This window comes from Lithobates pipiens, unplaced genomic scaffold (genome assembly GCF_037356315.1).
Source record: "Lithobates pipiens isolate NorthernLeopardFrog02 unplaced genomic scaffold, aLitPip1_a1.2 Scaffold_10, whole genome shotgun sequence".
Lineage (NCBI taxonomy): Eukaryota > Metazoa > Chordata > Amphibia > Anura > Ranidae > Lithobates > Lithobates pipiens.
In genome coordinates this window covers 228467557-228491212 of record NW_027507686.1, presented here as the reverse complement: position 1 = coordinate 228491212, position 23656 = coordinate 228467557, and the positions used below count along the sequence as shown (strand labels likewise).

At 43.1% G+C, this 23656-nt stretch overlaps 1 protein-coding gene across 8 annotated transcripts in view; it reads left to right on the top strand.

The window, feature by feature from the left end:
- SHANK2 (SH3 and multiple ankyrin repeat domains 2) overlaps window positions 1–23656 on the top strand; it is a 1084923-nt gene that overhangs the window by 375970 nt on the left and 685297 nt on the right. For all 8 annotated transcript variants that reach the window (XM_077462543.1, XM_077462526.1, XM_077462535.1 and 5 more), the window contains exon 9: window positions 7086–7163. In XM_077462543.1, coding sequence (XP_077318669.1) covers window positions 7086–7163 — 78 coding nt within the window. The remainder of the gene's footprint in view (window positions 1–7085; window positions 7164–23656) is intronic.

The window sequence follows — 23656 nt, the reverse complement described above, 5'->3', positions numbered from 1 at the left end:
GTCCTTCAGCGGTATAGGGACTGACGTACAGTCTGCTAAACACTAATACACAACCTGCTTGGTCCACAAAAGTTCTTATAAGGACTGGTAACTTGGTATAGGGTGCTACGGTACATAGGCTTGAGTGCGGTACAGTCTGCTGTTCTGTAAGGACCGCTATCGGTCCACAATAGATAGGGTTGACGTGCACCACTGCTGACCGCTGCCCTATACTGCAGCAGTCCTTCAGCGGTATAGGGACTGACGCACAGTCTGCTAAACACTAACACACAACCTGCTTGGTCCACAAAAGTTTTTATAAGGACTGGTAACTTGGTATAGGGTGCTACGGTACATAGGCCTGAGTGCGTTACAGTCTGCTGTTCTGTAAGGACCGCTATCGGTCCACAATACATAGGGTTGCCGTGCACTACTGCTGACCGCTGCCCTATACTGCAGCAGTCCTTCATTGGTATAGGGACTGACGTACAGTCTGCTAATCACTAACACACAACCTGCTTGGTCCACAAAAGTTCTTATAAGGACTGGTAACTTGGTATAGGGTGCTACGGTACATAGGCCTGAGTGCGTTACAGTCTGCTGTTCTGTAAGGACCGCTATCGGTCCACAATACATAGGGTTGACGTGCACCACTGCTGACCGCTGCCCTATACTGCAGCAGTCCTTCAGCGGTATAGGGACTGACGTACAGTCTGCTAAACACTAATACACAACCTGCTTGGTCCACAAAAGTTCTTATAAGGACTGGTAACTTGGTATAGGGTGCTACGGTACATAGGCTTGAGTGCGGTACAGTCTGCTGTTCTGTAAGGACCGCTATCGGTCCACAATAGATAGGGTTGACGTGCACCACTGCTGACCGCTGCCCTATACTGCAGCAGTCCTTCAGCGGTATAGGGACTGACGTACAGTCTGCTAAACACTAATACACAACCTGCTTGGTCCACAAAAGTTCTTATAAGGACTGGTAACTTGGTATAGGGTGCTACGGTACATAGGCTTGAGTGCGGTACAGTCTGCTGTTCTGTAAGGACCGCTATCGGTCCACAATAGATAGGGTTGACGTGCACCACTGCTGACCGCTCACCTATACTGCAGCAGTCCTTCAGCGGTATAGGGACTAAGAGTTTTGTCACAGGGTCATTTAAAAAATGACATGCAGAGGAAGAGGCAGGCCCTTCCGCAGGGGTGGTAGGGGTAGGGCAGGAGCAACAGGCTTGAGCCAAAGTGGGAAGTTGCAGAAGGTGCGTTCAATTACTTTAAAGGATGCACCAGACTTGGTTGAGTGGCTCGCTCAGCCTTACTCTTCTGCACCCTCCTCATCCTCTCGATCTGCACCCTCTTCTTCACTCTCTGCTATGTGCACCCCCAAAGACACTACCACCAACAACACGACCACCACCACCACCACCACATACCTTCCGCTTGAGTCACTGGAATTATTTTCCGATCCATATCAAGAGGACATTTCTGATGCGCAGCCACTCTTGGTATTGGATCAGGAAGAGGAGGTAGCAACAAGCGCTACTCAGCAGTCTGACGCCAGTACCCAGATCAGCCCAAGGAGGAGGTTGGTCCCCGGTGTTGCTGCCTACTCTACTTATAGCGGTGGGGAAGGTGACGTTGATGATGACGTGTCTAGTGATGTCACGTGGGTGCCCACAAGAGAGGAAGAGGAGGGGAGTTCAGAGGGAGATATGGACCAGCAGATAGGGAGGAGAAGCAGCAATGACTTACATTGCACAGCAGGGACAAAGCAGACTGCAAATGTATCAGGAGCGAGTCATCGACCATGTACGGTCACATCTGGCGCTCCCAGGACACCGGCACATGGCTCCGCAGTGTGGGCTTTTTTTAACGTGTCCGCTGCTGACAATAGCGTTGCCATCTGCAATCTTTGCAGTCAACGCGTTAGTCGCGGTAAGCCCAATACTCACCTAGGGACGACCGCCTTAAGAAGGCACATGAGCAGCCATCACCGAGCCCAGTGGGAGCAACGGAACACACAAAGCCACACTGCAGGCTCTCACCGTCCAGCCTCGTCTTCTACTTCTCCTTCTCCTCTCTCCTCACAATTGTCCTCCACTCCACCTTCCATCACGCCAAGCTCACATTTTTCTGCAAAAAGGCAGGCTTCCGTGGGCCTAATGTTTGAGCGTAAAAAAATGATGACGCCGGATAACCCTCTTGCCCAACGGTTGGCGGCTGGCTTGTCAGAACTCATAGCCCGCCAACTACTGCCATATAAACTGGTGGACTCGGAGGCCTTTCGCAAATTTGTGGCCATTGGAACACCACAATGGAAGGTCCCAGGAAGGAAGTATTTCTCAGAGAAGGGCATCCCAGAGCTATATGGCCATGTTCAGCGGCAAGTGAATGTATCTCTGGCACACAGTGTCGGTGCCAAGATACATCTGACCACAGACACGTGGTCTAGCAAACACGGGCAGGGAAGGTATATCAGTTTTACTGCCCACTGGGTGAACCTTCTGACGGCCGTCAAGCATGTAACCCGTGGCACCCGTGTAGATTTGGTTTTACCGCCACGGATTGCATGCAGGCCTGACTCTTCTTCTCCTCCTCCTACTCCATCCTCCTCCCTCTCCTCCTCAGCTGCCTCCTCCTTTTCCGCTGCTAGCGTCTCTTCCACTGCACCGCCCAAGCTCCCCAGAACCTATTCCACATGCCAGGTGAGACGTTGCCATGCCGTGCTGCGTCTGTTGTGCCTGGAAGCAAAGAGCCACACTGGCCCGGCACTCCTTTCAGCTTTGCGTTCACAGGCAGATGAGTGGCTAACACCGCTCAATTTGACAGTTGGTAAAGTGGTGTGTGACAACGGTGCCAATCTGCTTAGCGCATTGAAACAGGGCAAAATCACGCACGTGCCGTGCATGGCACACGTCTTAAACTTGGTCGTGCAGCGATTCCTTGTCAAATACCCTGGGGTCCAGGACATCTTGCGGCAGGCAAGGAAAATCTCGGCCCATTTCAGAAGATCTTACACGGCCATGGCTCGCCTTGCTGACATTCAGCGGCGACACCATCTGCCGGTCAGACGTCTTATTTGCGATTGCCCGACGCGATGGAACTCAACCTTCTATATGCTTGATAGGCTGCTCCAGCAGAAACGTGCAGTTAACGTCTACCTGTATGAACTCTGCGAAAGAAACGGTTCTGGGGAGCTGGGTTTTTTTTCACCGCGCCAGTGGCTGCTCATGCGCGACACATGCAGACTTCTGCGGCCATTTGAGGAGATCACCAAACTGGTCAGTCGCAGCCATGGCGCCATCAGTGACATGGTACCTTATGCCTTCTTTCTGGAGCGTGCATTGCGTCGTGTCATTGATCAGGCTGTGGAGGAGCAGGAGCGGGAAGATGAGGAAGTCGCAATGCTGGATGAATTCCCAGGGGGGGCTACTCTATCTGAGACAAGTCAACAACAGGAGTCTGATGAGGAGTCAGAGGAGGATGGTGCCGGGGCGGATGAGCAGGAGCAAGAAGAGCATGCTTTAAACCTTTCTGGGATCCCTGTTGTGCGAGGATGGGGAGAGGAGAATGAAGAGGACGACATTATCCTGGATGATGAGCAGGAGCCAGGCCACCACACCGCTTCCACTTTAGTGCAAATGGGGGCCTTCATGCTCCAGTGTTTTAATAGGGACCCCCGTATAAAAAGCATGAGGGTCAAGGACCAGTACTGGGTGGCAACGTACTTAGACCCCCGGTACAAACACAAAATGGCGGAAATGTTACCGCCGTCGCAGAGGGCTGTCAGAATGCAGCACTTCCAGGCCTTGCTTCGAGAAATGCTGCATTCTGCTTTTGCGTGCGCTGGCAGAGGAGCAATTCCCACTCCCAGAGAAGGATTTGCGGGTACCAATCCAACAGCGCCTGCAAGAAGAGGCCGGTTTGAAGATGTGTTGGTGACTTCGGATATGAGGTCATTCTTTCAGCCGACCCATCGACAGGTGTCATCCGGATCCAGCATCAGGGAACGCCTAGACCGTCAGGTGTCCGACTACATTGGGTTAACGGCCGATGTGGACGCTCTGAGGAGTGATGAACCCCTAGACTACTGGGTGGGCAGGCTTGACCTCTGGCCAGAGCTTGCCCAATTTGCAATCGAACTGTTGGCTTGCCCCTCATCCAGTGTCCTGTCCGAAAGGACGTTCAGCGCAGCAGGGGGGATTGTGACCGATAAGCGTACTCGCCTAGCTCACCACAGTGTTAACTACCTCACATTTCTAAAAATGAATGAGGCATGGATCTCGGAGGAATTCAACACATGTGATCAGTAGACCATGTATATGTCTATAAACAATTTTTGGAATCAAGCACACAGACCTTCTTAATTCATTTGGCTCACTTCCCTGACCCAAAAAAGCACACCGTACTATATGCCCCTACCCTCCTCTTTGAAGAGGTTGAGCGGTGTCATATTTCTACTGGGGCTGCTTATTATGAGGGGTTCCCACCATCCCTGTGCTGTGCTGACTTCCTCCTGGGTGTTCTTATTATGAGGGGCTCCCACCATCCCTGTGCTGTGCTGACTTCCTCCTGGGGGTTCTTATTATGAGGGGATCACACCATCCCTGTGCTGTGCTGACTTCCTCCTGGGGCTGCTTACGGTGCTGCTGTCAGCGCTGTATGTCACGGAGCTGCTGTCAGCGCTGTATGTCACGGAGCTGCTGTCAGCGCTGTATGTCACGGAGCTGCTGTCAGCGCTGTATGTCACGGAGCTGCTGTCAGCGCTGTATGTCACGGAGCTGCTGTCAGCGCTGTATGTCACGGAGCTGCTGTCAGCGCTGTATGTCACGGAGCTGCTGTCAGCGCTGTATGTCACGGAGCTGCTGTCAGCGCTGTATGTCACGGAGCTGCTGTCAGCGCTGTATGTCACGGAGCTGCTGTCAGCGCTGTATGTCACGGAGCTGCTGTCAGCGCTGTATGTCACGGAGCTGCTGTCAGCGCTGTATGTCACGGAGCTGCTGTCAGCGCTGTATGTCACGGAGCTGCTGTCAGCGCTGTATGTCACGGTGCTGCTGTCAGCGCTGTATGTCACGGAGCTGCTGTCAGCGCTGTATGTCACGGAGCTGCTGTCAGTGCTGTATGTCACGGAGCTGCTGTCAGCGCTGTATGTCACGGAGCTGCTGTCAGCGCTGTATGTCACGGAGCTGCTGTCAGCGCTGTATGTCACGGTGCTGCTGTCAGCGCTGTATGTCACGGAGCTGCTGTCAGCGCTGTATGTCACGGAGCTGCTGTCAGCGCTGTATGTCACGGAGCTGCTGTCAGCGCTGTATGTCACGGAGCTGCTGTCAGCGCTGTATGTCACGGAGCTGCTGTCAGCGCTGTATGTCACGGTGCTGCTGTCAGCGCTGTATGTCACGGAGCTGCTGTCAGCGCTGTATGTCACGGAGCTGCTGTCAGTGCTGTATGTCACGGAGCTGCTGTCAGCGCTGTATGTCACGGAGCTGCTGTCAGCGCTGTATGTCACGGAGCTGCTGTCAGCGCTGTATGTCACGGTGCTGCTGTCAGCGCTGTATGTCACGGAGCTGCTGTCAGCGCTGTATGTCACGGAGCTGCTGTCAGCGCTGTATGTCACGGAGCTGCTGTCAGCGCTGTATGTCACGGAGCTGCTGTCAGCGCTGTATGTCACGGAGCTGCTGTCAGCGCTGTATGTCACGGTGCTGATGTCAGTGCTCTGTATTACGGTGCTGCTGTCAGTGCTCTGTATCTCCTGCACCCTCTTGTTTGCCTACCCTGGTCCCTGACCTTCCCTCTCCTCCATTGCCTTCATTAGCTCCATAGTCCTGAATTGTCAGAACAATTTCCCAAATAAAAAAAAAATGCTTGTAGTTATCGATCCCAAATTCACCTCATACATGTATTATGCTATTGTCCAGGTGGTGGGACTACGTGCTACCCCCTAATAATTACCCCGTGGCCGCAAATTCGACCTAAAGGTTTGCGAAATTCGCCTCCCATTGAAGTCAATGGAGCCCGCGGCGAACGGTCGTTTTCGCGAACGTTTGTGTCCGTTCGCGTTTCGCGTTCGCGAAACGTCCCGTCGGAAGTTCGTCCATCACTAGTAGGCACCACATTGGCCCTGCGCCAGTCCAGTGGTACTATTCCTGTCATTAATGAGTCCCTAAAAATTTGATACAACGGCTTTGAAATTACAGAGCTGAATCCTTTTAGGATCCGTGGGTGGATGCCATCAGGTCCAGGTGCTTTATCCACCTTTATTCTGTCCAAATATTTTTGGACCATATCACTTTTGAGCCATTGTGGATTTGGGGCTGTGTCACTACCACCCCCATTATGGACATGAGCTCCCCCATGCTCCTCTGTATACACAGAGCTGAAGAAATGTATTATTTTAATTATTTTAATAAATTAACCTTCCCTTTGTCCCCAGTCACCCACTCCAGATTATTTTGTAAAGGGCCTACATGCTCAGACTTGATCTTTTTACTATTAATATATTTGAAGAATTTTTGGGGGTTTGTCCTACTATCTTTTGCAATCTGTCTTTCATTTTGAATTTTTGCATCCTTGATTTCCCTTTTACATATTCTGTTACATTCTTTGTAACATTTAAATTACACTAGTGTTCCTTCATTTTTATATTTTTTAAAAGCTCTTTTCTTTTTATTTATCCTTGGCCGTGAGCCACATGGGTTTTAATTTTAGCCTTTTAAACTTATTGCCCATGGGAATATACTTTTCAGTGAGTTCACAGTCTTTTTGAAGAATTCCCATTTCTGTTCTGTGCCCGTTGATGCCAATATTTTCTCCCAGTCTAAGTCCTGGAGAGCAGCCCTCTTCCTTGGAAAATTTGCTCTCTTGAAATTAAGTGTTTTTATCTTTCCCGTATGCGATTTTTGCTTACAGCTAACATCAAATGAAATCATGTTATGGTCACTGCTACCCAGGTGTTCCTTTATCTGAACATTAGTAATACACTCTGCATGGTTTGAGATTACCAGGTCCAACAGAGCATTATTTCTATGAACTGCAGTTTTCATTGTAGAAGTGTTTTGATTTTCTTTTCAACAATTTTTATTTTTTTTTGGTTTGTTCTACAGGACAGTTGTGCGCGCGTTTTGCTTTTCAGAGGAGCTAACAAAGAAATAAAAAACTACAACAGCCAGTCCCCATTTCAGGTAAGATAGCATTATATTTATTACAATAACAGAGTAATCTATTTTCCTTTTGATGTGCCAAAATCTTTCTAATGGAGTTGTAGTATTGCAAAAACGAATCAAACTAATAGTTGAAATCCATGTTACATAAGGATGTAAGGTTGAATAACGACACCAGTCCATCCAGTTCAACCAGTGAGGGTGTATGCATATGTGAGTGTGTATACGTGTATGTGTGTGTGTGTGTGTGTGTGTGTATGTATGGTATGATATATATATGTGTGTCTCTACCAGATCGCATATCCCTGTATATTGTGTTCGTAGACATGCCCATCTAAAGGTTTTTTGAAATTATCAATACTTACCACTGATTTCCACCTCCTTAAAGGTCTAACCATAAAGATCCCCCTACACAAAGTTAAACTGCCATTACTCAAAACTGAGATCCCCCACCCCCCTTATTAGCTTTGTTGCCTTTCTCTGAACACTCTCCAGTCCCAGCACCCAGCTTCCTGAGGACTGGTGACCAGAACTGGATTACATACTCAAGATAGGGCCAAACCAGGATTTTGTAAAGTGGTAGAATTATAGGTTTATCCCTTGGATAAATACCCCTTTTAATGCATGCCAATAGTCTGCTGGCCTTGCTTGCTGAAGCTTGGCATTGCATGCTATTGCTGAGTCTACCATCTACTTGAACCCCCAGATTATTTTCCATCTTTGATTCCCCCAGAGGTTCCCCCCTTAGCATGTGACTTGCATTTGTATTTTTGGCACCTTGCCCAAGTGCATTACTTTATATTTTCCGATATTGAACCTCATTTGCCTTGTTGTTATGCTATTTTATCAAGGTCTTCTTGTAAAGTTGCTATATCCTGTTGTGAGGTTATTACTCTCCTTAGCTATGTATCATCAGCAAAAACTGAGAGTTATTCATACCAACTTCTGTTTCTCAAGCCAAAGGCATCCAGTCTATTCTAGACCTTGGTGGTTTCACTGAATTCCTCGAGTCCTGGAATCTGGTCAGTAATTACATCGCTTCTTCGAAGGGACTTCCTGGTTTCAGCAGTTATCAAGAATGCTTACCTGCACAATCTGATTTTCCAGCCTCACCAATGGTTTCTGTGCTTCACAGTCCAGGATTGCCACTACCAGTTTGTGGCATTGCCTTTCAACCTTTTTACAGCTCCCAAAGTGTTTACGTAGTTGTTGGCTCTGGTCCTGGGGTTAAGGACCCCGCATAACCCCATTGTTTGGTACCTGGATGCCCTGATTCTCAGGGAGCAATTGGATCAAAAGCTGATGTGAAGCAGGTGGTACAAGTCCTGTAGAGCTTCAGCTGGGTGCTATATCTTCAGAAGTCAGCATTGGTTCCGACAGAAGATCTGGAGTATTTAGGCAAAGTACTTGACATGGCACAGGTGACGGTATTGCTTGTCTCTTTTAAACCCAGGTAGAGTTCCTGAGGTCATTGGAAAGTCCTTTGATTTGAACATATATGAAGGTACTGGGGAAGATGGAAGCCAACTTCAATGTGGTCTCCAATGAACAGTTTCCCTCCAGGGCTCTGTAGCACAATATGCTACTGGAGTAGGACAAGCATTAAGAGGCCTTGGATCTGACTTCCAGTAGGGTTGCCACCTTTACGTCAAGCCAAACTCGAACACTTCAGCAGCACACAGCATTTTTTTTTTGGTTTTGCAGTATACATTATAGAATTGTAAAAGACCTAAGAGTAGTAATGCGGCACCGTAATAAACAGTGGGAATGGCCGAAAGGTCAGTCTGTCCCCCAGTATAATCCCCCCAGCTCAGTCTGTCCCCAGTTTAATTCCCCCAGGTCAGTCTGTCCCCCAGTATAATCCCCCCAGGTCAGTCTGTTTCCCAGCATTACCCCCCTCCCTAAGTCAGATGGTTAGTCTGTCCTGCAGTATTCTCCCCCCAGAACAGTCTATAGCTCAGTACATCCCCCATAGGTAGTCTGCAACTCAGTATAATCCTTCCCCCTCCCAGGTCAAATTGTCCCCCAGTATAAGCTCCGCTGTCAGTATTTTGAGACAGAGAAAGTAACTGAAGACATATAGTCCTCATTCCCTTTCTCTGCAGCCTCAGCTGCACTGCATATGCATGAATAAAAGTATGTTAAGCAACTTTATATTAATTCACAAGCCGAAGTATAGTAAACACAGTTTACTATGCTTCAGCGATGAATGAACACATGAGCAATTAGGTACTGATTGCTCACTGTATTCATTCAGGAGGGCCTAACATGTTTATCAGCTCCCCCACTCTCTGTCTGAACAGTGGTGGGGAATCTACCTTTAGAGACAAATCCCACTGTGGACCCTTGCAGCCAGTGCTGGGACAAAGTCAGCTGGTGTCCAGGGAAATAAAAGTTTCAAAATGCCATAGATATAAATGAAATAAGATGTGTGTTTTTTTTTGCACTGGTACACTGCAAGTATGAAAAGTTGATGCAGACTATTAGCATCTATTTCTTTTTTAGCAGATCTCATGTAGACTATTAACAGCCATTTCACTTCTTTTTTTTGCAGATCTCCTGCAGACTGTTAGAATCAATTTCATTTTTCTTTTTTTTTTGCAGATTGCTATTTATTTCCAGCAGATCTCCTGCAGTATATTAACATCTATTTCATTTTTTTCAGATCTCCTGCAGACTATTAGCATCTATTTCATTTTTATTTATTTTTTTGCATTAGAACAGCCATTTCCTTTATATATAGATGCTAATAGTCTGCAGGAGATCTGCAAACAATGAAATATATTAGTTATTATACTGCAGGAAATCTGATGGAAATAAATAGTAATCTCCAAAAAAATAATGAAATTGATTCTAACAGTCTGCAGGAGATCTGCAAAAAAAAAAAGAAGTGAAATGGCTGTTAATAGTCTACAGGAGATCTGCTAAAAAAATAGATGCGAATAGTCTGCAGGACAGGAGATCTGGTTAGAAAACAAAATAGATACTAATAGTCTGCAGGAGATCTGCAAAAAATTTAAATAGATGCTAATAGTCTGCAGGAGATCTTATGGAAACAATTAGTAATCTGCAAAAGAAATTAAAAATGAAATATATAGTATCTATATTCTATTCTGTTCTATTGTTTTTCTAGTCTATTCTCTATTTCCATTCTAATCTTTTCTATTCAAATTCAAATTCATTCTATACGAAATTCGAATGTCGGAAAGAAATATATATATATTATAAAACCACCATCTTCCGAAATTCGAATTTAGTATATAATGATTTCGATTTTAATAGAAAAGATTTTAATTGAATATAAAAGAATAGACTAGAAAAACAATAGAACAGAACAGAATAAAATATAATATATTTTATTCTGTTCTGTTCTATCATTTTTCTAGTCTATTTTCTATTTTATTATAATCTTTTCTATCCAAATTTAAAATTAATTAATAAAAAAATTTGAATTCATACTATTCGAAATTCTAATTTATTCTATTTGAAATTTGAATTTCAGAAGATGGTTGTATATTCTTTCTATTTTATTCTATTAAATTATATTTTTTTCTAATCTTTTCTATTTGAATTAGAAATTTTGGAAGATGGTTAGTTACTTATATACATCTGTCACATCAACTTCTCATACTTGCAGTGTACCAGTGCAAAAAAACACACACATCTTATTTCATTTATATTACTTTTCTGCAGAAGAGAATACAATTTTGCGACCCGACTTTGGGGCCACATATCTCGGGGCCACTTTGTGCTACAAACAAATTTGGAGAAGTTGTAGTGCTAGTTCTACTGTGTTTGCATACCAAATTTGGGGTTCCTAGCTATAAGTGGCCCCGAGATACATGGCCCCAAAGTCGGGTCGCAAAATGTCATTTTTCTAATTTGATTCGAATTTCGTTTGAATTTGTTAGCATTGTAATTCAGTAATTCGGATGCATCCGAATGTCTGAATTAAGAAAATTCGTCCGAATTTCAATTCGGAACGAAATGCACATGTCTAATAGTGATAAATGGTTCAAAACAGTGTCTTTTGAGAGTGCATACGCTATGTGCTGAACAGTAACCATGTCTCCACACAAGCTGGGCCGGTGGTCTTACAGTGACTCCTCCTGGGAGGTGCACGTATTGACACAGAGTGGACACTACAGCACTTTCTGAACTAAGAAAATACTGTTTTGCACCAAATATCACTATATGCACTTTAAAGTATCGTCACTTTATTATATTGATGTACTATTCATAGTTTCATAGTTAGTAAGGTTGAATAAAGACACCAGTCCATCCAGTTCAACCTGAGTGAGTGTCTACAATTGTCCCTATCCCTTTACATTGCACACTCACATCGGTCCCTACTCTCAAGGAGCCCACAATCCAAGATCCCCATTCATATACTAGGGCCAATTTTGGACAGAAACCAATTAACCTACCTGCATATCTTTGGATTGTGGGAGGAAACCAGAGTACCCGGAGGAAACCCATGCAGGCACAGGGAGGACATGCAAACTACATGTGTGTCGTGTTTGGGATTCGAACCAGCAACCCTTCTTACTACTAGGTGAGAGTGCTAACCACTATACCACTGTGCTGCTATTAATCTAACTTATATTGTATTTGGTTCACTCAGTTTAGACATGCAACGCATTAATGTTATTGTTATATAGTCACATTCATCATCCAAGGTTAAAGAATTCAAAAGAGTATAGCAATAGAACATATTAGCAACTAGGAGGAGCAGGCATTCTCTATCCCCTATTTCATTATCACTTTTAGGACATGTTCCCTCCTTCCCCGGTCAAGGCCCATTCTACCAGGAGTGTTGACCTTCCCCTGGGCTTTTCAGCATCCTGCCGCTGTTGTTCAAGTTTGTACAACTTCTACCTGGTCTTTTCCTCACACGTAAGTTCTACCAGGTAGATGATTACTCTTCTGCACATGCCAGTTTTTGGGCGAAAGGACTCGCAGTTGTCCTTGTAGTGCCCCCCCCCCCCATTTGTATTTGGGGTTTTAGGCTTGTTTGTTGCTATGTTGTCCACCCTTCATGTTCAGAAATGGATTTTACATGCAAACCAAAATCTTAATTTTTGTTCTCCCTAAGCTTTATTTCCTAAAATCCATTATTTTCTGTCTTTGCACTGATGACAGACGGAAATCTTTAAACGTCTGTGTGTCGATTAGAGTACATGGTTTTGTAAATTTAGGCTGTGCTGTAAATGAGGATGATATACACGACTCTGCCTGCTATCTTAATATGCACAAATGTGTTACGTTTTTTAGTTTGTGCTAGAAATGAAAATATGGAAATACCTACTGTACTTTAAAATGGTAAAACATTAGGGCGCCGTTTCCATGGTAGCAGTGTATAGCGGTGATGATTTGGAAGAATGCACGGTTAGCGCAGTATGAAAGTGTTAACAGAAGTTGCTTATCTAGTGCTTACTTTCATCTCATTGTTTTGTCCTTAGTGGTACAATCAATAAAGCATTGATGTTGTTTGTGCTTTGGCATAAGTTTATATTGTCAGCTTATCAGCATAATGATTGGCAAATAATTATACCCTAGTGAAGCTTTACTTTGGCTACTTCTCTGTAGCGGTAATATGTTACACATACAGCATTTTTTTTTCAAAATAGATACAGAATTGTTCAGGACTCTAGTGCATTATGTATGCCCAGGGCAGCATTGTTTTTTTAATACAGGCATATGCCTGTAAAACTTGGTACTGTGGGTCCTCTCCAGGTGCCTTAAGGTTAAGTCTACAGTACATATTGGGCTGGATCAAGGGGTGACCCAATGTCAATGGGGCAGCTCACTACAGCCCAGAACTGTACTGGCAGACAACAATTAGGTTGATTAAATGAAAAAAAAACACTGTTTTCCAAAGACCATCCAGAACTGGGACATTACAATCCTTAGATGTGGTGTGTGGATTTATTTTTCATTTATTTTATTTTTTCCAGGCAGTGTCCACTTTGTTTGCACATGGTAATCCTGCAAATAACAGTTCCTTGCCTAAAATGGCTACTCCCACCCACTCCACTGTTTTAATATAGGGAGTCATGGTTGTCGTCCAGGCTGGACCACAAATATGTCTTCCCCCTCTTCATCTCCATTACATTGGGGTGATGGAGTTAGTAGTTTACACAAGAAAGATTTGATTTTTTTTTTTTTTGTTTTTTGCTTCAAGTTCCAGCTGCAGTTCTGGAAGGGTCAACTAGTATTTTCTTTAAAATGTTGTTAGTCGAGATGGGAAGCGTGTTCAAAATCCCACATGCCCGATCCCACCAGGAAGCCAACACTGCACATGGTTAATCACAGGCAGTGAGACATTTCCCCGCTTCGCAGATGCACAGATCGGGAAATGTCTCACTGCCTGTGATTTAGCTGTGTGCAGTGATGGCTTCCTGGCGGGATCGGGCACAGGGCATTTCGAACATGCCCAAGCCCATCTCTAGTTCTTAGCCTTAAAGAACATTTTAATGCAGCTGCTGCATCTAAGCTTCAGAACTTTCATTTTTTGGGGTGTTTAGTTACCTGGTAATATCTGTGCTGGTAGGAGGAGATGGTCATTACATGTGGCCTGCACTCAACACCAGCAGGTGGTGCTTAGCTCCTAATGCAGGTGGTCGGTGCTCAGTGCTACTTCAGATGACACAGTGAAGAGGGACAGCCCTACTTAACATAGTGATTTTTATTTGAAAAATAAACTAAAGGTGTCCAGATTTTCACAATATCCCCATACTGTTTGTAAGGAAAAATGAGTCCTTTGTTAGCAATGTACCATAGGTACCCAGTTTCCATTGAGACAGGGGCAATTACTAAAGGTAAGCCGACCATGGTCAGTGAATTTGGTAGATTAGCACTTACACTTTATTTTGATTGAATGCCCCCATATCCAGTAACTGTCAGGCACTTGGTGGTTACTATTCTGATGTATAGATCAAATAGTCTTTAAGTAACATCTGCAGATTGAAATTTTCTTCTAATTATAAAAAAATTCTCTCTCTGCTCTCAACACTGGATCAAGAGCACCTCTCCAAGGCTCAAGTGTATTTTGGAATAAGTGTACATTAAAGGCAGCTATTAACAGACAAGAGCACGCTGTGGAATAATAAAAAGCTTGCTCTGACATAAGCCCATCCATAACACCTGAATTCTAAAAGATAAATGCATGCTTTATCACAGAGTGGACTGGTATCAATGAATCAAACTAGTCTAGCAAAGCAATCCTCCTTTCATTCATAGTGTATTCCCAGGGAAAGTGTATTTATTCATTAGACCTGTGACTTGAGGAGTCCGTGTGCTTTTCAAGGAATACGTTTTCCTGTCCTCTCATTCCTTAATGTTAATGGAATGGCAAATAAGTGACCTTAAGCATTCTCTGCTGCCGTCATTCCTCATTTATAAGCATTAGCATATTACACAGTGCTGTGCATCAAATAATAAAGAGTAGTTCACAAACTACACACAATCATCGTATATAGATTAAAAACCTAGTAAGGTAATGGACCCCCTGACTATACAAGCTTACAATATAATGGTGGCCCCTGACTTTTGACATAGCAACATGATCATTAGAGTATTCAGTGAAACTAGAATCACAAACTAGATATGCTCAGTCCAATCAATTCAAAGAACTATCGATCGATTTAAACAATATTTGGCAGCGGTGGAATTTTTCTGATTGCTTTTAAATGCTTGGTGAACTATCTGTGTGCAGATTTAATAAACAATTGTTTTTAATCGATCATTTATGTATATGAATCGTCTGTCATAATTTCAACTGATAATTGTGCTGCAAAACAGTACTGTGTGTGTTGCATCACTGAATTTTAAGCAATAATGTATCGCTTGTTTGCAATTTTCTGGACCTAGATCAGTCTCAGAAATGTATGGGTTCTATCTATCAAGATCTACACAATTTTTACCTAATACTCACGCTTTTTCTAATTGCATTGGGTAATAGTTGTGTGAATCTCATGTGAAAACGCTTTTATAAATAGTCCCCTTTGCGTATGGCCACTCTCAGAAGTAGGAATTTATCTTTCAAGGTAAGGGGAAAGGGGCTTTGCTGGAGGACATTAATGGGCTTACAGATATAGCTGGACAGCCAGCTTTGAAGAGATACATTTTGATGGACTATACAAACCACTTGATTGGTGGGGTTAGTCCTAGGGATAGGAACAGAATTTTAGGCAGAGGAGAATCTCAGATGTTTTGACTAAGCTTCCTGTATGTTTGTTCTGGGTCCCTGAAATATACTGAAGACACTGGGTTAGTTTACTCTCACAAAAGCTTTCTTTTTAAAATAGAAATATTTTTTTTTAGCTGGACATCTGAAAATCATTTTGCACCCCATCCCTTATATAAGCATAGCACATCAAAGATCAAAGGGTTGGGATTTTAAAGGTGCAAAGATACAACAGAAGTAGAAAAATATACAAATTTAAAAGTGATATAAAGACATAATGTCCAATATGATCATACAATACATAGACGGATGCAGACTGATTGTATCTCTGCATGTTTCGCCATACCAACGGCTTCTTCAGGAGAATTATTCTCTGGCACTGATAGAAATCTTTTCTATTTTTTGACTCTTTGGTGATCATATATACAGTGCCTGATAATAAATTTCCTGAAGAAGCCATCGGGACAGAAAAACATGTAGAGATCCAATCAGTCTGCATCTTTATATCGTAGTTAATGCTCTCTAAATAAATTTGTATATTTTTCTACTTCTGTTGTTGTATCTTTGCACCTTTAATTAAAATTCCAACCCTTTGATCTTTGATGTGCTTTCTTTTTAAAGTAGTTTGAGAGGGGTTGGGCAGGAAAAGTTGAAGCTGGGGTAAGAGCAGTGCTAGATTTAGACTTTGACAGGATTCAGGACACAGTAAAAACTCACTGGTTAGGAGTCGACTTCCCTACTACACTCGGTGCAAGACACCAAAGGAAGGAAGGTCTTGCACTCTCTGCCGACACTCTGTCATTCTGCCCAAATTCTGATCCAGTGCCACCCCTGACCCAAATTCAACCAATCTTGTAATTTCAGGTAAAATTTGATAACAATGCTTTACCATATTGGAGATTCTGAAGTGTTGAATTTACCCCTTGACCTAGTCAGTGTCAAGCTGGGGAGTTCAACTTCTCTCTCATGTTTCTCACTGCGAGAATTTACATAGTTATATAGTTAGTCTGGTTGAAAAAAGACACAAGTCCATCCATTTCAACCAATGTTGATACTGGTCATTAACTTCACTCCCACACAATGGGGTCAGGGCAATAGTCTGGCACTTTCCAACGTTTTTTTCTTTTCCTAACTTGTCGCTCATAAACAGGACAATAATTTCCTTTGACACAGTTATGTTAAGACAAACCTCTCAAATACTAAGTTGAAATGTAAAACATCTACCAGAAGCCCTCATCCCTTACTTTGCCTCTGAAATCAGGCATAAAGGGTTGTAAAGTCAGAAGGTTTCTTATCTGCATTCTGTGCATTAAGATAAAAAGCTTTCTGTGTGCTACAGCCCCCCTAATACTTACCTGAGCCCCATCTCTGTCCAACGATGTCCACGAGTGTCTCGCCCATTCAGAACTCTCTCCTGATTGGCTGAGACACAGCAGCAGTGCCATTGGCTCCCGCTGCTGTCAATTAGCCAATCAGGAGAGAAGGGGGGTGGGCTGCACCGCAGTACCATGTCTGAATGGACACACGGAGCTGCAGCTTGGCCTGGGTGCCCCAATAGCAAGCTGCTTGCTGTGGGGGCACACAACATTAGGGAGTGGCCAGGAGCACAGAAGAGGGACCCGAGAAGAGGAGGATCTGGGCTGCTCTGTGCAAATCCACTGCAACAGAGCAGGTAAGTATAACATGTTTGTTTTTATTTTTTTAAAAAATAGACTTTACAATCATTTTAACTGTTCCATATCCTGACACACACACACACGCTTTTTTAAAATGATAAAACTGATTTTTATAATTATTACATTTTTTTAAAAAGGAAATGTGCCCCGTCCGGAAGGGCGGCACGGGGCAATTGCTCTTTTTGCCCCCTTATAAATCCAGCATTGGGTATGAGGGATTGGGATGAAGAGGGGTTCAGATATATGGCACTGAGGTGATGTGACAGAAGTAGTTATTGTATCATATGTGTAGTTGTGTAAGTATAGAATATTGACTTGCCTGACAAGCGTTCCAGGGTTTGAGAGGTAGTGTAAAGAAAAGCAGATGGCAATATAACAGTGAGATTCTAGGCCATTAAAGACTGGGTCAGAGTGATTGAGGGAAGCAATCTAACCCAAGAAGTTACTGTGGTTTCTGCTTTAGGATCAACGTTTGCCCAACAAGGGCAGTTACAACTTCTCTTGTTGACCTCCTTTTGAAAAGACAAGTTCCCTATTGTTGGGTTTAGTATATTACAGATCTGGAACAAGCATGCAGCCAGGGAAGCATCTGCATGGCTGTTTTGGTTCAGTGACGCCAAAGCACTGAAGCCAGAAGGCCAGCATTGCATTAAGGCCACAAACAGAATGGCAACTCTCACCTTTTTTCTCATATCGGGTTCCCTTTTAAAGGGGATCTATCAAGCAAATGAGACAAGGAGACATGCAGTAGTTCACTAAAATGGCAACGTAGAATGTTTTTACCAAGCCTTTCAAGGTCCAGAGTGTTGTTGTAAAGTAATACCATTTTTGACATGGGCATAGCCGTGCAGGGTCCAGTCACAATACAATGCAGTGACATACCTCCCAACTTTCTGAGATGGAAATGAGAAACACCTATCAAAAGTATGCAGGTATGGGACATGCCATGCCCCCTTAAAGGCGAATTGTACAAAAAAAAAGATTGGTTAAACTCACAAGTTCTTTTTTACCATTACTATTCCTTTATATTGGCTTTTGGAATTTACAAATGCAGCAATTTAGAAATCAGCTGAAAGGTTTAGCGCTGGAAAACTGTTTTTGATAGATTAAAAAGTCCATTTTATATACATCTATATACATCAGACCAAAATGAGGGACATATAAGGAGGAATGCTCTAAATCAGGGACAGTCCCTCAAAATCAAGGACAGTTGGGAGCTATGCCGTGATCCCGGACTGTGCTGTTTTCTGCAATGGGTTGAGAAATTGGAAGAAAAGCTGCTGATTGTCGCTGCTGAATACTTAGCAATGGCAGCTTGAATTTAAAAAAAGAAGAAAAAATTATTTTGCTTTTGTAGTGTGCTCCACAAAACCTCAAGAGATTTGTATAACCAATCCATTCCATCATCTGCACAATTCCATCATCTCGAGGTCTCCCATGCCGGACAGGTTCTCTTGCATTATTATCATTGACAAAAGTGACCACACCTGACATGTAAGAACTATTTTAAGATCATTGTCTTCTCACTGTCAAAGCACAGATGGAATAATGATTCATATTTGGAGCTGCTACACATTAAGATCTAAGAAATGGTTGCTAAGAGACTTTTTTTTAATAAGTAAGCAGGCCATTATTGGCAAATCACTCAATAGCAGCAGGAGCAAGCTCAAGCATATATTTCGGAGGAGGATACCGGAGGCAGGGAATAGTCAGGGATGAGATGAGCACTATCAGCCAGGACTGGGAGAAGAGCTGAAGGTAATTACGCTGCTGCTTGAATTCTGTATGTGTCAGTGTATTATCCTGTCAATCCAAGCGGCAGCAGGACCCCTCTGCCCCTTTTCACAGCTGCCTCTAACAAAATATTTCCAGGGTTGTTCTCTGTTGTAGCAGTTTGCCGCTAATTTATTACTTGTGATTGCAGAATTCTGATTCTTAAATTAATTTAGAAGTGCTTCGTCCACGATACACTTAACAAATTAAGAGGTAATTAAGTGAAAGCTTCCTCTGCTTATATTAAGAAGCAGGGATTTATGTTATTGGGTTCCGCAGTCTTATTTCTCATTCCTGCATTCTTGCGCTTCGCTTCATGTGTGCTGAGAGTTACGCAATGTGTGGGCTGCAGTTGAAACTGATTTTTTTTCTTTTCGTATTTTCAGCATAGAGCTGCAAGTCAGGTGCAGGTCTAATAAAAATGACCTGCTGGTTCTAAGAATCATTTTGGTTTTCTGAGGAAACTGTAGAATGTTTTATGTTTGGGGCAGTTTTTTTTTTTCTTGCTGTGGTCAGTGTTATGGCAATCAGGAAAAAAATGACAACTTTTACACGTACATAGACAGAAACAAGCCGTTCTTGCAGGACTTACATGTGTTGGTCTGAGGTCACCTAAAATAGATTATTTAAATTGTGCATAGAAGCTGGTAGGTTGAGTGACACATTGGGGGAGTTTTACTAAAACTGATGCACACAGAATCCGGTGTAGCTGTGCATAGTAACCAGTTAGCTACTAGGTTTTATTGTCAAAGTTTAATTGAACAAGCTGAAGTTAGAAGATAATTGGTTGCTATGCGCAGTTGTACCAGATTCTGTGTGCACCAGTTTGAGTAAATCTAGCCCATTGGTTCCTTTTATTTCTTAAGGACCCCAACAGTGATCTCCTCACAGTGGTCTCTGCCTCAAACTCAGTGGACTCACTCCCACTGCTTCACTTTCCATGATATAAAATAATTAGAAGACCAAACCCTGTTATAATTCTGCAGGTAGGTGGGACTGGGTTTTCATGCGTAAAGCTATAACTGCTGAAGTTACTAGGATACACAAGGAGCTGATAGCAGTTCCCCCCATAGAAATTCCTTTCTAAGATATACAAGGAGCTGATGGCAGTACCAGGAGCTAATGGCAGTTCCCAAATAGCGGTTCCTTCTTAAGATATACAAGGAGCCGATGACAGTCCCCCCCCCCCCCCAATAGAAATTCCTTTCAAAGATATACAAGGAGCTGATGGCAGAACCAGGAGTTAATGGCAGTTCCCCATATAAGTTCCTTCCTATGATATACAGGGAGCTAATGGCAGTTCCCCCATAGAAATACCTTCTTAAGGTACACAGGAAGCTGATTACAGTTCCCCCATAGAGGTTCTTTCTTAAGATATACAAGGAATTGATGGCAGTTCCCCCATAGAAGATCCTTCTTAAGATTTACGAGAAGTTAATGACAGTTCCCCTATAGAAGTTCCTTCTTAAGATTTACGAGGAGTTAATGACAGTTCCCCCATAGATATTCCATCCTAAGATATAAACAAGGAGTTAATGGCAGTTCCCCCATAGATATTCCATCCTAAGATATAAACAAGGAGTTAATGACAGTTCCCCCATAGATATTCCATCCTAAGATATAAACAAGGAGTTAATGGCAGTTCTCCCATAGAAGTTCCTTCCTAAGATTTACGAGGAGTTAATGGAAAGTCCTCATACATATTCCATCCTAAGATAAACAAGGAGTTAATGGCAGTTCTCCCATAGAAGTTCCTTCCTTAGATATACAAAGAACGAATGGCAGTTCTCCAATAGAAGTTCCTTCCTTAAATATAGAAGGAGCTGATGGTCGTTCTCCATAGACATTCCTTACTAAGGTACACAAAGAGCTGATAGCAGTTCGCCCATAGACATTCCTTTCTTAAAATATACAAGGATCTGATGGCAGTTCCCCTTGCTGGCACCTTGAAAGATTGAACAGATTTTGTGGACTGACAGGAGTTGGTTTGCCCACCAAGAGGCAGATGTAAAAATTGGTGGACAGAAGGTAGGAACTCCACTTTCTCTGCCCACTGAATGTTCGGTTCACAAGGCTTACACACTGAGATTAGGAACTTTGCTTAATAAAAAGTGAATTATTTTCAAATGAGTCCAATCAGATCTGAAAATCAGTCACATGGCTGAAAAAAGATCCCTCACCTTGTGTTGAAGGTTTTAGCCTCAAGCTTGTACCATGTGCGCTTATTGTGATGGAGGCATTTTGCAACTGCAGCAATACATCAATTAGAAGACATTGCAGCTTTGTTGGAGCCATGTGACTGACTATTTATGTGACTTATGCCAGCATTTCTCACCTGCCCTTGGCTGCTGTAGTATAGATATGGTTAGGGTAATACATCACTTAAGGACATATCTTTGTGTCGTTTTTCTGACTTTCTGAAATTACTGTTTCATCCCATGAGCATTTAAAGGTCAAAACTGAAAATGAAGCCTTGAAAGGCATATAGGGAACACAGCCTATCTGCTCAGGGTTTAGCATTCAGTCCACTCAGTCCCTTTTTGTGTCTTTAAAGTGATAGTAAACAGCAGTATTAAAAAAAATAATTGGGCCCAGGGCAGTTTAATTTATAATGTGCTAGTATGCATTATGACAGACTTACCTGAAAACAAAGCCCTCCAGTGGCACAATGTCACAGCTGAGCTTCCATCTGCACCCGGTCTCCTTTCTAAGTTTGTGGGCTTCGGTGATATCGATGGCTGAGACGGCAATGATGTCACTGTTTACGGCACAGGTATGCCGTTCCTTCAGAACATATGCGCCGGTGATGTCATTGGCTGCATCTAAAGTAAATATCCCCTAAACCATGCATGTCTAGGAGATATTTACTGTACCTTACAGGTAAGCCTTATTATAGGCTTACCTATAGATAAACCTCATACATGGGGGTTTACGCCCATTTTGATCTCAGAATCTGAGAACCTCTTTTACTTATTTGGTTATGATTTGGATAAAAACACACCAACTTTAGGATTCTTGCTGTCTCTCATGACCTTGTAACAGATTTTTAGTACCAAGATATTCTTCCATGTCCCCGGACACAAATCTGGCTTAGTAGGATGAACATGATTTGCCAGTCATAGAAGAAGCAGCTTGCACAGTCTATCTTTGAAGAGCGCTCTAGATTCAGGCTGCAGTAGATCATAGAACTCCAGTTCTGGAATCAATATATCATCAAATTATTTATTTTTATTGGTGCAAGCAGAGCAAGTTCCCTGAATTTAACTTGGTATTAACCTCTTGTCTTTTACTGTACAACAGAGCTCCGAGAGGTTGAAGGAGAAACAGCACAATGAGTAAATGAAGTGTGTTGCAGTGCAAGAAGCGTGCTGATAGGAAAGAGTGAGCAGAGTGGCAGAGAAATTGGGTAATCAGTGTGCTGTTTCTCATTCCACTGTCTAGTCACAGGCTGGGGTGGGGAAGGGACCAATAAGTGAATGTGAAACTGTAGCAGACAAAGATCAAGTTCCCACCCCTGCCAGGCAGGATGTGTTGTGTGGCAGAGCAGTGTAAATCTCAGGACTAGATAGACAGCTATACAAATCATTTTTCCACAGCCTGACATTAAACTGCCGTCCTTCCATGCAATATGGAAAACTTTAGGAGGAAATCGGGGAGTGTATACAGAGCATAGATTGTAAAAGGTGGCAGTTGGGTTTTGAGAGTGGTAAAGTGGTAAAGTTAGGTACATAGTACCTAACGGCAGATGCTACTATAATGCAAACTTAAATTATAGCTTACTTATTTACAACAACTGGCAGTTTAAAGGGAACCTGAAACAAACATAATTTTAAAGGGTGCCTTGACTGAAAAAATGTTGAGAACCACTGGTTTAGGTGATAAAGTGCTTCTCTGTGCTTCGATGTCCTAATCACGTGGTTAGGACTGATCCCTAAGAATCAGCTGGGTTCTATGGAGATTTTCCAACACATTTTGGGGTTGCAAATCTAGGTCATTTGTTTTTTTTTGCACCCCCGTGAGAACTCTAAAAAGACCTGTTCCTAGAGAATCAGGTCTGTTTATGGCCATGTTAACTTTTATTTGCCCATCACTTCACAGATATACTCTGGGTAAAATAGCTGTATTTAACCAGGAGACAGCACAGAACTGTGATCTAGTATTTTTTTGTTTTTTCCTTAGGACTATTCTGGAAATGTTGCCTTATTTTACATAGTTGTACTGATGATATCATATGGCGGAAGTTACCATTATGGTATCAAGGCCACACCATCCATGAAGCAGAAATAGGTGTCCTTCCATTCCCTTTTAGTCAAACAAGGCCCACTCCAAGCTACTGTCTTGCACAGGGACTGCAGTGGTGTTTAACAGAATACAAGTAAAAAATATGCCCCATCCCACCATATCAGGAGTGAGCAACCTAGGCTAGGACATGAAGTGTGTAAGTGGCTAGGATTACCAGGTGAAAATTAAGTTAAAATATCCGGACTAGTAATCTAATGCAACCATAACATCTAAGGACAGATACTCCACAATATAGGTAATTGTTGCTCATTAGTTTGGTTCATTTTTTTTGAGGGATAAAGTGGGGATATTCTGACTCCAACTGTTGTATTAATGATGCCTCCCTTGCTGAGACCTCTATGCCTGGCCTGTATAAGCAGATACAATCACTGCGGAAAGCAGTGGCGGCTGGTGCTCCTTTTTTTTTGGGGGGGGCGCCAAACAAACCATGACACCACAAATCCCCCGAATCCACCCCTTGTTGAAGCTAATTAGAGTCTCAGGATCTAATCATGTGCTTCAAAAAAAAAACATTGAAATTCATGCTTCTTATCAGATAGCTTTTCTTATCCAAGAAGATCTTTATTGAATGCAGC